Source organism: Erpetoichthys calabaricus, chromosome 17 (genome assembly GCF_900747795.2).
Source record: "Erpetoichthys calabaricus chromosome 17, fErpCal1.3, whole genome shotgun sequence".
NCBI lineage: Eukaryota > Metazoa > Chordata > Cladistia > Polypteriformes > Polypteridae > Erpetoichthys > Erpetoichthys calabaricus.
In genome coordinates, this window is record NC_041410.2 from 11,918,496 (window position 1) to 11,933,779 (window position 15,284).

Consider the following 15,284-nt stretch of genomic DNA (forward strand, 5'->3'; position numbering starts at 1 on the left):
TGTCATACTTGGAGGTCTCTGAAATTTGACTGTCGAGGCCCTGTTATTTTACTGCTCCATTTTACAAATTTATTTTTTTTCTGCTTTTGTTGTTTATATACAGTATTAAGATTTTGAAACCAGGCTAGCAGAACATAAGTAAAGACAAACTCAATGAAAGATTTACACATCCTGTTTATATTCTTTGCTGCAGCTGTTTGAGAAAAGCAATTTAGTTAAAAAAAAAAATTAGAGGGGAAGGGTGTATGGAAAATAAAAAAAGAAAAAAACAATACAATTAAAGATATATTCAAAGAGAAAATTATTAGGAACAACTGTACACCTGCTTATCCATGCAATTATTTAATCTGCCAATGATGATGTAGAAGTGCAATGCATAAAATTATGCAGATGCAGGTCAGGAGCTTCAGTTAATGTTCACATCAAACACCAGAGTGGAAGAAAAATGTGATTTCAGTGATTTTGACCATGGTATGATTGTTTGTGCCTGACTGGCTGTTTTGAGAATTCCTGGAACTGCTGATCTCCTGGGATTTTCGGTGCACAACATTATCTTGAATTTACTTGGAGAGGTTCAAAAAACATAAAACATCTATAGAGCAGCAGTTCCGTGGAAGGAAATGCCTTGTTGATGAAAGAGATCAGAGGAGAATGGCTAGACTTGTTCAAGCTGACAGGCTTGTAACTCGGATGTTCATTTTGTACAACTCTGGTGAGCAAAAAATAATCGGAGAATGTGAATATTTGAGGTAGATGGGCTACAGCAGCAGAAGGTAGCCACATTGGGTTTTACTCCTGTCAGCCAAAAACAGAAATCTGAGGCTGTAGTGGGCCATGCTAATCAAAACTGGACAGCTTAAAACTGGAAAAACGTAGCCTGGTCTGATTGATCTTGATTTCTACCCGGGTATGTAGATGTCAAGTTCAGAATTTGGTGCCAGCAGCAGGAATCTGTGCACTCAAGTTGCCTTTTGCCAACAGTCCAGGGTTGGTGATGATGGAGTAATGGTGTGGAGAATGTTCTCTTGACACAGGTTGGTCTCGTGAATTCCAGTCAATTGTCGCTTGAACGCTATGGCCTATTTGAGTATTGTTGTGTATCTTTTTCTGGCCACAATTGACCCATCTTCTAATGGTTGCTTTCCGCATGATGATACACCATGTCACAAAGCAAAAGTCTCAAACTGGTTTCATGAACATGACAATGAGTTTAGTGTTCTTCAGTGGCTTTCGCAGTCCCAAAATCTGAACCCAATAGAACACATTTGTGATGTGGAAGAATGGGAGATTGCCAGCATGCATGTGTGTCAGACAAATCTGCAGGCATTGCTTGATGCAGTTATGTGAACATGGATCAGAATCTCAAAAGAATGTTTCCAATGTCTTGTGGAATTCGTGCCACAAAGGACTGAGCCAAACAGAGAACAAAATGAGGCCATAGTAAGTACTAGTATAGTGTTCCTAAGAATTAGGAATCTTGGTGAGTGTAGATTGTTAAACAAAAAATGGGCAGAACAGTGGTTAGAACTTGAGTTGGACAGCACAACAGATCTGGATTCAGCACCAGGCTTGCCCACTCCATGCATGGATTTTTTCATACCTGCTTGAATTTTGTCAAAGCACCCTGATTTAGTACAGACATTCCAAGAAACATGCTGTGATGCCAACCCGGACACACACAGGCAGGACACAGGTTCAAACACAACACCCTGTTTATTTACAGTTTTAAAGTGTGCACAAATCACCAGTACACAACACAATCCCTCTCTTCTTTGTCGCCAGTCCATCCGCCTCCACTCCTTCTCAGGCTTTGTCCTCTTCCTCCCAACTGTGGCCATCAAATGGTGGGGACTGGCCCCTTTTTATAGGGAACCCGGAAGGACTCCAGGTGCCCAACGAGCTTCTTCCAGCCACTCTTCCGGGTGTGGTGGAAGTGTGGCCAAATAAGGCCCTGGAAATGGCCCTGCACCCCCTGGTGGTGGCCACAGGTTCTAACAGGGTTGAACTCCCATTTCTTATGACCTGTGGCCCTGCTGGAAACCAAGGGGGTTGTCCTCTGTCGGCCCAGGGGAGAAACTGTCCTGAAAATACTCTCTCCCCAGTCCTTCGACAACTCTGGGTGTTCCGGCTGCCCGCCACACTGCTTATTCGGTTGTTTGGAACTGGTAGTTCAGGAATTGTGCAGGGATGTGCACCTTACAGCTAAGGATTTCCATCCTGGTTTAGTTATTGTGTTATGCATAATTTGTTACTACTACTGCTGTTACTACCAATGCATACAGGGTGGGCTTAAACATGGCAAACCCACTAAAAGGAATTAAATGAAATAATTTATAGAAAAGGCAAGTACTTCTAACTCCAGTGCTATCTTTAGAAGGACGTCTTTTTATTCTTGTTTATTTCTTGAACCCACTGTAGAACTACCAGATAGCTTTGCAGTGTAACCTTTAGTGTGTTGTTTGTGTGTGCCCGTAATGGACTGGCAGCCTACAGTAGGGCTGCTTCTTGGTTTGCACCTGATGCTTTTTGCTAAGAATGGAAATGGAGGGTTTGAAGGAAAGCTGAACAGTCAGTTCAGATTAACGGTCTCTAGTATACATTCACCTGAAAAAGATGTCCTAGCTTCTTTACCTTTGGGTAGGTGAAATGTTCTGTTCTAATTTTTGCTCGTATGTTGCTGCTGTTAAAAGATTGCGTTACCAGTTTAAATCTGTTACTTGCTGGAAATAATTCTTGTTTAATATCTTCCTGTGTATGATCTTATGCTCATTACCAGTGAATGGGTCTAATTGTTTTTAAGAGGCAACAGCAGACCAGGGCACAAAACCGCCTTAAGAAAACTGGGTACAGTCATAGGAAAAAGTTTGGGAACCCCTCACAGCCTACATAATAATTGACTCTACTTTCAACAAAAAAGATAACAGTGGTGTGTCTTTCATTTCCTAGGAACATCTGAGTACTGCTGTGTTTTCCGAACAAAGATTTTTAGTGAAGCAGTATTTAGTTGTATGAAATTAAATCAATTTTGAAAAACTGCAAAAATTTGGGTACCCCTGTAAATTTGCTGATTTGAATGCCTGTCACTGCTCAATGCTGATTACTTGCAACACCAGACTGGTTGGATGAGCTCGTTAAGCCTTGAACTTCATAGACAGGTGTGTCCAATCATGACATATAAAGGTATTTAAGGTGGTCAATTGCAAGTTGTGCTTCCTTCCCTTTGACTCTCCTCTGAAGAGTGACAGCATGGTATCCTCAAAGCAACTCACAAAAGATCTGAAAAAAAAGATTGTTCAGTCTCGTGGTTAGGGCTGCGTGGTATGACCAAAATTCTATATCACGGTATTTTTCAAAATTATACCAGTTTCACGGTATTCAACGGTATTTTTTTTCCCCATGCATGAGTGGATGTTAGCCACATTTTCCACTGCAATTACTGCAGTAGACTGGCTAAGAATAACCTGTTCCACTGTCATGAGAATTGTAGATTGTACAAAAAAATTTTTAATATGCACACAAGTATTAATACAGGTTTGCATGGCCCCATAAAGTGATAGTTTTCAAGGGTGTGGTACTAATGAAGAGAAGGAATCACATTGCATGACAGTTGCAGTCAAAATAGAACCTTTTTATTGAACAAATTTTGCAAACAACTTAAACTATAATTTTGACAGCATATTTTTAGCCATCCAAAGAGGCATTTACACTTAGTAAAATATTCAGAGGTGCTTGTCAAAAGTTGTATTGCACTGAACAAGAACACTGAAAAAGGAATAAAGAGTAAATATTTTTTGTAAACCAACTACACTTTCTGTTAATGTTATCAATCTCTGTCCACTGACACATTAGCTATATGGATTGTAATGGCGCTGGTTATCTCGATCCACCGCTTGCTTTTTTTTGTCGTAGGCAGTAAGTCTAGCAAATGCATCTACAAGTAACGTCTGACTCGAGTGTCCTCTAGCTTTTTCAGTTTTACCTGAGGACGTGGAGGGTGCCAATCTTAGTTCCATACTTTCACGGTACTCCAAAGCATGTTTGCGGCTAAGGTGGTGCAGCAAATTGCTCGTGTTGCCGCCTCTGGCGACAAATTTAGCTTCCACAGCATTTGCAGTAAATAGTTGTTTGGTCCACATTCAACCTTTTAAAACCAAAATCTCCAGACAACAGACACAGTTCCTTTTTTCGGCAGATGTTCTTCTGTGTCATAATGTTCAACTTTATCGTCTGCTACAGCTTCAGTTTCAGAATGTTCCTTCCATTTTCACCGCTCAATACCTCCACTAACACATGTACTCCGTTACATGCGTGTTTAGTGGTGTAGCATTGAAAAGGTCCCTCCTTAAACATTTTCCAAACGTTGTTTAGGCTATTTAAACCGGTATTGCAGTATAAGAAAAATCCATATCATAACAAAAATAAAAAATGAGTTATTTGGTCAGAACAAAAAGCGCTTTGCATGGTGTAAAAAGAACACCGCATTCCAAGAAAAACACCTGCTACCTACTGTCAAATTTGGTGGAGGTTCCATCATGCTGTGTGGCTAGTTCAGGGACTGGGGCCCTTGTTAAAGTCGAGGGTCGGATAAATTCAACCCAATAACAACAAATTCTTCAGGATAATGTTCAAGCATCAGTCACAAAGTTGAAGTTATGCAGGGGTTGGATATTCCAACAAGACAATGACCCAAAACACAGTTCGAAATATACAAAGGCATTCATGCAGAGGGAGAAGTACAATGTTCTGGAATGGCCATCACAGTCCCTTGACTTGAATATCATTGAAAATCTATGGGATGATTTGAAGCAGGTTGTCCATGCTCGGCAGCCATCACATTGAACTGAACTGAAGAGATTTTTTTATGGAAGAATGGTCAACAATACCTCCATCCAGAATCTAGACACTCATCAAAGACTATAAGAAGACAGCGTCTAGGGGCCAAAAGGAGGCTCAACTAAGTATTGATGTCATATCTCTGTTGGGGTGCTGTCTAATTTTGTTATGATGCATATTGCATATTTTCTGTTAATCCAATAAATTTAATGTCACTGCTGAAATACTGTTTCCATAAGGCATGTCATATTTTAAAAGGAAGTTGCTACTTTGAAAGCTCAGCCAATGAGAAACAAAAATCCAAAGAATTAAGAGGGGTTCCCAAACTTTTTCATATGACTGTAAATAAATTAACAATAGAAACAAAAGTCTGAGTTTACATTCCCAAAGATGATACTGTTTGATGCACAAATCTCTCCGCCAAAAGGCATTTTAGCATGTCCAAGACAAATATTCTTTTATTAGTATTGTGTCATACCATTCATTATTTTATTCCTCCAGAAAAAAGATTCGCCCCTAAGTGTTTGTTTAGTATATTTATATTGCACCTTGAACTGAACTTAAATAATAGCTTCACTTTGGAAAAGCAGAGCAAAGGCCATGACTTTTCCCAAATTGTCATACCCTTCAGCTTCAATGCAATGTAACTTAAGCACAAAAATATGTACAAAAGTTTACTGGGATAAAAGGATGCTATTCTTTTCTGATAGTGGGAATTAGGCACTGTGTAGAAAGTGTATGAGAATGTTAGTTTTTGTTATGCATTCTTTTCTGTATTTAGTAATTTGTGTATATCGTTGCCCAGTTATTGCTGGGACAAGCTCCAGCTCCCCCATGACCCTGCTGTGGATAATCAGGTTAAGAAAGTGGATGGTTTATTATCCTTCAGCCTTGTACTGTGTCCACCCTTCATGCTTCAGCACTAATGATGTCATGAGAGCAATTGATTGAATTGAATCGATAAACCATCTAAACCTGGCTGTTTCACCATAAGGTCAGGAGATCCTGGACGCCTTTGGTATCAAAGCAAGAAATAACTGTGGGCTTGATGCTAGTATATCACAAGGCACACACTCACTCAATCAATACTAAATACCTTTTAAGATGTGGGAGAGAAAACACAGGAGCACTCGAGAAACCTTTGTGAACACAGGGAGAATGTCCAAACTCTGAGCGATGATGATGAAATAGATTCCTGGAGTTGTAAAGAGCAGTGCCAACATGCCATTTGATTTTTTTTTTCTTTAGTGTTTGTAGAAATTTCATGGAACTGATTATTGCAGTGTTCGCTTCCCGGGTCCTCCCTGCGTGGAGTTTGCATGTTCTCCCCGTGTCTGCGTGGGTTTCCTCCGGGCTCTCCGGTTTCCTCTCACAGTCCAAAGACATGCTGGTTAGGTGGATTGGCGATTCTAAATTGGCCCTAGTGTGTGCTTGGTGTGTGGGTGTGTTTGTGTGTGTCCTGCGGTGGGTTGGCACCCTGCCCAGGATTGTTTCCTGCCTTGTGCCCTGTGTTGGCTGGGATTGGCTCCAGCAGACCCCCGTGACCCTGTGTTCGGATTCAGCGGGTTGGAAAATGGTTGGATGGATGGATGATTATTGCAGTGGTAAAGAAATTTTCAATTGCCTTAAGAATCTAGTATGATCATTCATAAAATAACATTGTCAAGGCCGCTTGACTGATTTCTGAATCTTCGGGGGCTTAAGGCAGAATATTGGTACATCGCATACCATACCATAATTACAACAGCGCAGGTGAGCAGAGAGCTGAGGAGACTTCGTGCCAGCAAAGCAGCGGGTCCAGATGGAGTATCACCACGACTGCTGAAGGTCTGTGCATTGGAGTTGGGGGGTCCTCTACAGCGCATCTTCAACCTGAGCCTGGAACAGGGGAGAGTCCCAAAGGTATCACGTCCTAGTGAGCTGAATGACTTCCGGCCTGTTGCTCTGACATCACATGTGATGAAGACCATGGAGAGGCTGCTGCTTCACCACCTGAGGCCACAGGTCCATCACGCCCTCGACCCTCTGCAGTTTGCATATCAGGAGAAGGTGGGAGTGGAGGATGCCATCATCTACATGCTACACCGATCCCTCTCCCACTTGGACAGAGGCAGTGGTGCTGTAAGAATTATATTTCTAGACTTCTCTAGCGCCTTCAACACAATCCAACCTCTGCTCCTTAGGGACAAGCTGTCAGAGATGGGAGTAGATTCATACCTGGTGGCGTGGATCGTGGACTATCTTAAAGACAGACCTCAGTATGTGCGTCTCGGGAACTGCACGTCTGACATTGTGGTCAGCAACACAGGAGCGCCACAGGGGACTGTACTTTCTCCGGTCCTGTTCAGCCTATATACATCGGACTTCCAATACAACTCGGAGTCCTGCCACGTGCAAAAGTTCGCTGACGACACTGCTATCATGGACTGCATCAGGAGTGGGCAGGAGGAGGAGTATAGGGACCTAATCAATGACTTTGTTAAATGGTGCGACTCAAACCACCTGCACCTGAACACCAGCAAAACCGAGCTGGTGGTGGATTTTAGGAGGCCCAGACCCCTCATGGACCCCGTGATCATCAGAGGTGACTGTGTGCAGATGGTGCAGACCTATAAATACCTGGGAGTGCAGCTGGATGATAAATTAGACTGGACTGCCAATACTGGTGCTTTGTGTAAGAAAGGACAGAGCCGGTTATACTTCCTTAGAAGGCTGGCGTCCTTCAACATCTGCAATAAGATGCTGCAGATGTTCTATCAGACGGTTGTGGCGAGCGCCCTCTCCTACGCGGTGGTGTGCTGGGGAGGCAGTATTCAGAAGAAGGACGCCTCACGCCTGGACAAACTGGTGAGGAAGGCAGGCTCTATTGTAGGCATGGAGCTGGACAGTTTAACATCTGTGGCAGAGCGACGGGCACTGAGCAGACTCCTGTCAATCATGAAGAATCCACTGCATCCACTGAACAGGATCATCACCAGACAGAGGAGCAGCTTCAGCGACGGACTGCTGTCACTGTCCTACTCCACTGATAGACTGAGGAGATCGTTCCTCCCCCACACTATGTGACTCTTCAATTCCACCCGGGGGGGTAAACGTTAACATTATTCAATTATTGTCTACTCTTTAATATTGTTTTTTTTATCAGTATGCTGCTGCTGGAGTATGTGAATTTCCCCTTGGGATTAATAAAGTATCTATCTATCTATCAATTTTTTACTAAATTGAAGTACACATATATTTTAGTGGTGTAACTGCGGGCAAAGTCTAAATTATTTTAACTCGCCAGCACAACAGTCGCCCTTTTTAACCGAAGAGTGGATAAACTATCTAACAGAGGCCTATTAAAGCGCAGCTTTCTGAAATTAAAGTGCCTGAAAATTAAGGATTTTTTTTAAATTGGACTCCTGCTTTTGATTCTCTGCCCTATCGCTGGGTTTATGAAGAATATATGTTCAGTATGTTTTTCATGTTAGGTTAATGGACGACTTAAAATTTTATACAACTTCACTTGTGAGTAAGTGCAGTCTCATCCATTGGTGTTTCCTTGATGGTCAGCAAATTACTATGATTATTTGCACAAATACCCTAAATATATTAAACTGCTGATATATAACTATTATATAATGATGCCAATTAATTTCTGAATGTGGGTCATGGCTCTGCTTTGCTGCCGCTTTACATTCTTCTCAAGAACCACCTGATTCCACAATTTAAATGCTGATGTACTGTATTTAACAGTATACTCGCGTGTACTCGGACTACCACTGATTGAAAATTCTGTATTAAGGGGAAATGGATGGATGGATAGTATTGCCTATCCTTGAAAATGTTTTTTTCCCCTCAACATTCAACATTGTCCGCTTCGAGTTTCTATAAACCCATACTGTATTTCCCATATGACAATTAAGATTCCAGAGTTAAATTACTTTCATTTTCAAGTTGCACGATTCAATCCTCTGAATGTCCAGATAGCTGAAGAGCAGAAATGAATTACTTAACTGTAAATTTTTATTTTTATACATGGGGTGGACACTGTTCAGTTTAGTGAGTCAGTCAGGTACTTACTGAGCTTCTTCAGCTTATACAATTGGGAATTTTAAGCTTAACTGTATATAAGAGTCTTGGTTGATTCAAATGCATGCGTTTTGCAATTCATGAGTAAAGTTAGTATTTGGTTCATTATCTGTTTGTTTTCATAACTGAGAGTGACAACTATTAAAAGACCCCAAATCCAAGTTGTTTTATAAACTAGAAAAGTGAATTAAATGTTTGCGTGGCATTGAAGCAGCTTTGAAATGAACCAGATGAAGGTCTGACATGGTGGAAACCAAGCTTTATGCTGTTGTTGAGGAACATTAAAATGTAGTAGTATACAGTGCATCTGGAAAGTATTCACAGCGCATCACTTTTTCCACATTTTGTTATGTTACAGCCTTATTCCAAAATGGATTAAATTCATTTTTTTCCTCAGAATTCTACACGCAACACCTCATAATTGCAATGTGAAAAAAGTTTACTTGAGATTTTTGCAAATTTATTAAAAATAAAAAAAAATTGAGAAAGCACATGTACATAAGTATTCACAGCCTTTGCCATGAAGCTCAAAATTGAGCTCAGGTGCATCCTGTTTCCCCTGATCATCCTTGAGATGTTTCTGCAGCTTCATTGGAGTCCACCTGTGGTAAATTCAGTTGATTGGACATGATTTGGAAAGGCACACACCTGTCTATACAAGGTCCCACAGTTGACAGTTCATGTCAGAGCACAAACCAAGCATGAAGTCAAAGGAATTGTCTATAGACCTCTGAGACAGGATTGTCTCGAGGCACAAATCTGGGGAAGGTTACAGAAAAATTTCTGCTGCTTTGTCCCAGTGAGCACAGTGGCCTCCATCATCCGTAAGTGGAAGAAGTTCGAAACCACCAGCACTCTTCCTAGAGCTGGCTGGCCATCTAAACTGAGTGATCGGGGAAGAAGGGCCTTAATCAGGGAGGTGACCAAGAACCCGATGGTCACTCTGTCAGAGCTCCAGAGGTCCTCTGTGGAGAGAGGAGAACCTTCCAGAAGGACAACCATCTCTGCAGCAATCCCCCAATCAGGCCTGTATTGTAGAGTGGCCAGACGGAAGCCAGTCTTTAGTAAAAAGCACATGGCAGCCCGCCTGGAGTGTGCCAAAAGGCACCTGAAGGACTCTCAGACCATGAGAAAGAAAATTCTCTGGTCTGATGAGACAAAGATTGAACTCTTTGGTCTGAATGCCAAGCATCACGTTTGGAGGAAACCAGGCACCGCTCATCACCAGGCCAATACCATCCCTACAATGAAGCATGGTGGTGGCAGCATCATGCTGTGGGGATGTTTTTCAGCGGCAGGGACTGGGAGACTAGTCAGGATAAAGGGAAAGATGACTGCAGCAATGTACAGAGACATCTTGGATGAAAATCTGCTCCAGAGCGCTCCTGACCTCAGACTGGGGCAACGGTTCATCTTTCAGCAGGACAACGACCCTAAGCACACAGTGAAGATATCAAAGGAGTGGCTTCAGGACAACTCTGTGAATGTCCTTGAGTGGCCCAGCCAGAGCCCAGACTTGAATCTGATTGAACATCTCCGGAGAGATCTTAAAATGGCTGTGCACTGACACTTCCCATCCAACCTGATGGAGCTTGAGAGGTGCTGCAAAGAGGAACGGGCGAAACTGGCCAAGGATAGGTGTGCCAAGCTTGTGGCATCATATTCAAAAAGACTTGAGGCTGTAATTGCTGCCAAAGGTGCATCGACAAAGTATTGAGCAAAGGCTGTGAATACTTATGTACATGGGATTTCTCAGTTTTTTTTATTTTTAATAAATTTGCAAAAACCTCAAGTAACCTTTTTTTCACGTTGTCATTATGGGGTGTTGTGTGTAGAATTCTGAGGAAAAAAATGAATTTAATCCATTTTGGAATTAGGCTGTAACATAACAAAATGTGGAAAAAGTGATGCGCTGTGAATACTTTCCGGATGCACTGTACATCTTCAGTTTTTTTTATTTTTTTGTTTCATTTTATTCAGCAAATTAGTGTAATTCTCCTCTTTTTGTAGAATTTTTTTATTAAAATAAGGCACCTAAGCTAAATACCTGATTAAAGGAAGTTTTATCCGTTGCCATAGTTGCCCACTATAATCTTGTCATTTTGTCTTTATGGTGATGTTTGTAAAAGTCATTAAATTTAAGTTGAGGCATGTATTTAATAAGAATGTTTAACTAGTTGTGGTAAATCTTCACAATCAGGGGAAAAAAACTTATTTTAGGGCTTTTCAAAATCAGTTTTAATGATATTAGAGATTGAAGCAAACACACATCTTTTTTTATCAATTTTCTTTTTTACGTGTGTGATTAAATGTTGGATTCTTGATGGCCAAAGAATTTTTCTTTCATTTTACAGTCAATGTTTTAGATTTTGCAAGTTCAAAGACGTGTTAATATATTTTCAATCTTAACATTACATACTCTACACTGTGTATTTTTATCTAATAATTTTTTGTCATCTTTTATTTTTGTAGGAATATTCGGAAGACAGCAACTCAGAACCCAATGTGGATCTTGAAAATCAGTACTACAATTCAAAAGCATTGAAAGAGGATGATCCTAAAGCAGCTCTTAATAGCTTTCAGAAGGTGGGATCATTTGGCATAATTACAATGTTAGCATTATCTGTAAAATTTTAGATTGTCTTTTTTTTTTAAAAAAGCAAACGCATCTACTTCTGTGAAATGTCAAACATCCACGTGATAATTTTCTTCTAAGTCCAACACAACATTAAATGATGCAGTGCCTATAAATTACAGAAAACCTTATGCCCCTTTCACAGACTTTTCCATTCTGTATCTATGATTAAGTTTGCACAAATGGATGCAAGTTTTAAAAGAATTGCATAGATATTATCATGTGTTAATTTGTATTAAGGTTATTTCTACTTGGGTGAACACTTCCTGAAAGACACAGTTGTCCAAATGGGGTGGGTTTGAGGATACGACTGTAAGTGAATGAAAAGATGAAACTCTGGAGAGAGCAACATACAATTGTCTGGGACTGAAAACTGGAGGACCAACGCCACGCCCCCTCTTCCCAGAGCGAGGGATGGGGCTGTACGGCAGTCGGGTGCGGAACGGGGGGAGAGGGGGAGGACGCCCTCCAATCGATAGTAGCGACGGGCGGTGTACAAAGGGCAGGGACTTGATCAGTGCAAGCTTATGACCCGCACTTACTGGGAATTCCTTGTTCGTGGGGAACAATTGCAAGCCCCGGTCCCCATCATGAATGGGGTTCAACGGGTTACCCACGCCTCTCGGCGCCGGGTAGACACACGTTGATCCATTCAGTGTAGCGCGCATGCAGCCCCGGACATCTAAGGACATCACAGACCTGTTATTGCTCAATCTCACGTGTCTGAAAGCTTAGCAGCTGCGATAGTTTTACACTCCAGTACATTGCGGTAAATGCTGGTAACAGTCAGGCGGGCGGTCAGGTTTCAGGTGTTCTCGTCCCATGGTCTTAGAGTTGGTGGGCGTGGCTCTGCGAGTTGTCGTCATATCCCATGGTCTTACAGTTGGTTGGCGGGCGTGGCCATGTTGTGTGTATCCCATGGTTGTCTTGCGTGCCCTGGTCGGCTGCTTAGTGAATTGTATATATACTAGCCAACCCACGCCGCATAATAATGTATTGATGGTTGAACACTTCCAGAAAGACACAGTTGTCCAAATGGGGTTGGTGTTGAGGATACGACTGTAGGTGAATGAAAAGGTGGAACTCTGGAGAGGGCAACATACAATACAGCGATTTACACACTGCATATAGCGATTCACATTGAAGCATAGACACTGCTAAGACCATGGGATACCCCTTCGCAAATTGTTTTACACGCTGCATGCAGCGATTCACATCCGTGACAAACATGCCGGCTGCCCAGCGAGTCATGGGAATAACGCTGCTGGATTGCCAGTCGGCGTCGTTTATGGTCGGAATTACGACGGTATATGATCGTCTTCGAACCTCCGTTCTTGATTAATGAAAACATTCTTGGCAAATGCTTTTGCCCTCATGCAAATTGTTGGTGGACGGGGCTCTGTCGTGCGTGTGCCATGAAGACGAAAGCGACTTTCGTGGTGTTTGTTGCCTGGAGAGTGAGGGTGGACGCGGGCCGGGGAATAAGGAGTATGGTGTAGACAAACGTTTTCCATGTTCCTGCAGGACCATCTAAGAAGATGCATGTTTGTCGCGGATGCGAATCGCTGTATGTAGCGTGTATAACAGCTTGTGATGGTGGATGCGGTCGTGCGTCGTAACCGAAAAGTCAACGTGGCTCAGAGGTGCATGTGGACTGTAGCAGAGATGAACGCGAATGACGCCGTGTTTTATGAGTTGCTGCGTCCGAGTTGTCGTCGTGTCCAATGGTCTTAGAGTTGGTGGGCGTGGCTCTGTCCTGCGTGCTTCATGGGTGTCTTGCTTGCATGCATGCAGCTGGAGATCCACAAAGGGAGAAAAATGAATCACGTATCATATATAGAGAGAGAGAGAGAGGGAAGCGCAGAACTTGGGAAATGACAGTTCACTTAATTAATAAGGAAACACTAGTAGAAGGTTAAAAAATATAACTGGTACATATTCAACTATACTGTATATGTAAGGTGGAGGTTTTAATTGAGATTTGTTTAGCAGATGCTTACAGAGCACAGTTGTGGGGAAGGCTTAAAACAGCAACATTATTAACATTGAAATCTGAATTCTGTCTGAAGCAATTTGTATTTATTTATTTAAAGGTTTTGGAATTGGAAGGTGAAAAAGGAGAATGGGGATTTAAGGCACTTAAACAGATGATTAAAATAAATTTTAAACTGGTAAGTTATTGAACTCAATATATCTCTTGTTTTAAATGTTTAATGATAGGCCTAGGGTTTTTCAGTTTTCTAAACATATACTCTTTTTGCCATCTGAAAGCATATAAGGTATTTCTGGACATGTAATTTGCTAGATTTTTATTTATTTTATGAATTCTTGTCATTAGGAAGTGGCCTCTGGGATTCGTCTGCATCAAAATTTATAACTAAATACTAAAGGAAAATATTTTTTAAATAGTTATCAACACAAGTAGTGTATATAATACACATCTGGGAAAATCACTTTGATGGTTTGGTTTTTGTTCATTTCCGAGTGTGGGTCATGGCTCTGTTTTACTTTGCTGACTATCTTACATTCTAATCCCTTGATTCTGCAACTTAAATGTTGATTTACGGTATTTTAACAATTAACTCCCTGATGTTCAGACTCCTACTGATTGAAAATTCTATTAAAGGGGATCCATTAGGAAATGGATGGATGAAGGAAGGACGATATACATCTGCTAAAAAAAATGATTTTTCAGCACTTCGCATCAGCTCGTCAGCTTAGAGTTACAGATCGCTTGTACTGTATTGTTGCTCATCCATGGCGCTGGTTTAAACTTCTTTCATAGTGTTCATTGACATTTCACCCATATGACATTTAAAATATTCCAGAGTTTAATTACTTTCATTTGCAGGTTGCGCCTTGCAAACACCCTAAACCATCTTGTGCAAGTCCTGATAGCTGTAGGGCAGGAATGAATTACTTAATTGTAAAATTCTATTGTTATGCAAGGTGCAAATACTGTAAGTTCAATTTAGTAAGCCACTCGGTTACTTATTGAGCTTGTTAAGGTTATACAAGTAGAAATTGCAAGCTTACTGGCTGTAAGAGTCTTGGTTGATTCATATGCATTTGTTTAGTAATTAAAGTGAGCATTTGGTACATTAGCAGCCTGTTTTTGTAATCAAGAGTGACATGTACAAAAAATCAGATTTATTAAATGTCATTTGTTAAACAGTTTTAAAATCTGTGTGTCTTCAGATAATAAACCAAAAAAATATCAGAACAGAAATGCTTGCTAAAATCAGTCATCTATGTATTTGTTTTTTGAACTTCCATATTCCAATTCAGAGTTTTAGAGCATTTTGAAACTTCCCAACAAGTTTACTAATCCTAACACCCTAATCTCCTTAAAGTAACGTTGACTCAAGATATGAAAGTCCTCACTGGGATCAGGAGTATGTACTGGGCACATCACACACAAAGCAGGAAGCAACCTAGGGTCAGATTTATAAAATTTTGTAATCACAAAAAGAGGCTCAAAAAGTTCATACACGGCGTTCTACCCTTTCCTTGGGATCTTTAAAAGAAAACTTGATGGGAGAACATATGCAACATTTTGGAGAAACTAGGAAATGACGACACTGTTGATCAAATGGGGAGATGCAGTCAAACCAGCTAAATGACAACTCACACTTAAAGTAATTTGTATCACAAATAATGCTGTTATAATGTGTGTTAACATGACAAAACATATTAAAGCTCAAGAGTGATGAGCATGATTTCCAGGGAGTATTTTAGTTCC

At 41.1% G+C, this 15,284-nt stretch overlaps 1 protein-coding gene across 1 annotated transcript in view; it reads left to right on the plus strand.

The window, feature by feature from the left end:
- Positions 1-15,284, plus strand: part of cops2 (COP9 signalosome subunit 2) — a 39,631-nt gene that overhangs the window by 1,316 nt on the left and 23,031 nt on the right. Inside the window, exons 2-3 of the mRNA XM_028822887.2 lie at positions 11,380-11,493; positions 13,636-13,713. Coding sequence (XP_028678720.1) covers positions 11,380-11,493; positions 13,636-13,713 — 192 coding nt within the window. The remainder of the gene's footprint in view (positions 1-11,379; positions 11,494-13,635; positions 13,714-15,284) is intronic.